The 2,154-nt window shown below is 34.9% G+C and overlaps 1 protein-coding gene across 2 annotated transcripts; it reads right to left on the reverse strand.

The window, feature by feature from the left end:
* Positions 1–444: 444 nt before the first annotated feature.
* On the reverse strand, positions 445–1,216 carry LOC108355475 (RRP12-like protein). 2 transcript variants are annotated; one of them, XM_017606636.1, is made up of 3 exons: positions 969–1,216; positions 800–913; positions 445–728 (listed from the first exon to the last, which is right to left on the reverse strand). In XM_017606636.1, the coding sequence occupies exons 2-3, from the start codon at positions 906–908 to the stop codon at positions 574–576; spliced, it is 264 nt and encodes an 87-aa protein (XP_017462125.1). In that variant the 5' UTR covers positions 909–913; positions 969–1,216; the 3' UTR covers positions 445–573. The 2 variants fall into 2 exon arrangements, with proteins under 2 accessions (XP_017462125.1, XP_017462126.1); XM_017606637.1 differs by lacking the exon at positions 445–728.
* Between the last annotated feature and the right edge of the window lie 938 nt (positions 1,217–2,154).

Below are 2,154 nucleotides of genomic sequence, written 5' to 3' on the forward strand. Positions count from 1 at the left end.
GCACAGAAGAGAAATGACTGGCGTGCTGTTTTGGACTCGGTCAAAATCGCATAGGCGGTTACAGCGCCAATAAAGAAGAAGAAGTATTTGTCTATAATAACTCGAGTTGAAGTTTTTAAAATTATGAAGTTTCGTTGTTGCCTTTAGTTTCATCACTTCCGCTTTGAAAGAAACTGCGAATATGCCAATAATATGACTCAAATACCGTATAAATAGCTAAATAAAAATTTCCTTAAAAACAACTTTAATTCTTATTGAAATAACTAAAAAAATAACAAAACTTTAGTTTTAATTGAAAAAAAGAAAAAAATAAAGCTATAGTTTTTATTAAAATAACTATAAAAAAATTTATTGGTAGATATTTTTTAGATTTGGTAGATTTTTCTCAAGTGGATGGTAAATATTTTTTTTCGTCAGTGGCAACCCTGGTGGTATGTACGCGAAGGGATCGAGCTTGCCCTTCTTCTTCATATCGCCTTTAGGTTTCTTAGTTGTATACTCGCTGCCGGCGTATGCTGAAGCCGCTGTAGATTTGCCAGATTTGGCCGACTTCGCAGAGTAGCCGGATTTTATTTATATTGCGTCACTACCGGAGGCGCCTAAGGGCCGATGAATACCTTTGGAACCGGCTACATATTTTGAAGCTGAAGTATTACCCGAACGCATACTAATCGCATCGGTAGCTTTACGTTTGCGGCTTGTAGCTGGAAGTTCCTCCTCTTTTGTTTCTGTATTAAAGACTGCGATAATAAGAGTAAATGACTTTTATGACTCCTTAATATAATCACGGTAGACATACCATCACTATGGTCAACTTCCATGCCGCGTTTAGGCGCTCGTTTTAGGCTCGCGATTATCCGCATCCATATCTTTTGGCAAATCAGAACCGAAATCTGCCAATATGTCATCAATGCTGCAAGCATTCATTAAAAATAAATAGGTTCTTTTAAAGGGAACTTTTAACTTACGTTATGCTCTTCTTTTCCAGCCCAGCGACGAATTCATCCTCTGAATCGTCGTCATTGGTCTTATCTTTTTCGTTCAATTGCTTTCTATTTTCACGACTCATTTGCTCCGTACTTTCTACAGGCGCCGCTGCGTTACTTCATCATCACTAGGCACAAATTTAATTAGCTCTTCAGCTGTGAATTTATGGTCTGAAAAGAAAGAAATTTGCATTAATTCATTGTAAATACACGAAATTAATAAATTTCAATCATTTGTTTACCTTTTCACAAACCGAATTACCAAGAAATAGAAACTCACCGCGATGCGATACAGAAATAAAAACCAACAGGGCTGCATTTTTTTGGTAAAGTACATTTCACCACAAGCTCTCAGAGCATTCCGATCCACAATATTANCAAAAATAAGCATATATTTTCATATTCACAAAGCCGTTTCTGAATTAAATTAGCCATTTCTAAATTAAATTATATCTTTGTAACTANAAATTTTTTGCGGGGAAAGTTTATCCCCATAAAGGACTTCACCACGAAACAAGTTACAACAACAAACACCTTTTCTACTGGTACACTGTGCTGGAGCTTTATGGTATTTCATACAACAATAGCCTACGTTACGCAGGAAAAATACGTATATACATACATATTTATGCTAAAAATAAGCATATATTTTCATATTCACAAAGCCGTTTCTGAATTAAATTAGCCATTTCTAAATTAAATTATATCTTTGTAACTAACATATAAAAGTTGAGAGAATATGTATTTACCTATATGTATGTATATATTAAAAATAAGTAGTGGTAAGCAGTGCGCGCTTCCACTCCGCAACGCCTGGGTTCAAACCCTGGTCAAAGCAACATCGCAAAAAATATAGAAAAAAGGGTTTTTCTTAACAGCGGTCGTCCGTCGTTAGGCAATGGCAAACCTCCGAGTGTATTTCTGACATGAAAAACCGCTTCTCATAAAAATACAATCGCCGTTCGGAGTCGCTATAAATCAGAGAAGAAGCTCGGCCAAACTCTAACATTTGTGTAAGCGCTAATCTATTATTATTAAGCATATATTTTCATATTAAAAAGCCTTTTTGCATTAAATTATGTCTTTGTAACACATAAAAAATGGTTTTATTTATTTAAAAAAGATTGCAAAACTGTTTTGAAATATTTCGTCCGAGTACTTTTAAGTA

This window comes from Rhagoletis zephyria, unplaced genomic scaffold (assembly GCF_001687245.7).
Source record: "Rhagoletis zephyria isolate East Lansing unplaced genomic scaffold, Rhagoletis_zephyria_1.1 Rzeph_scaffold_46064, whole genome shotgun sequence".
Taxonomy (NCBI): Eukaryota; Metazoa; Arthropoda; class Insecta; order Diptera; family Tephritidae; genus Rhagoletis; species Rhagoletis zephyria.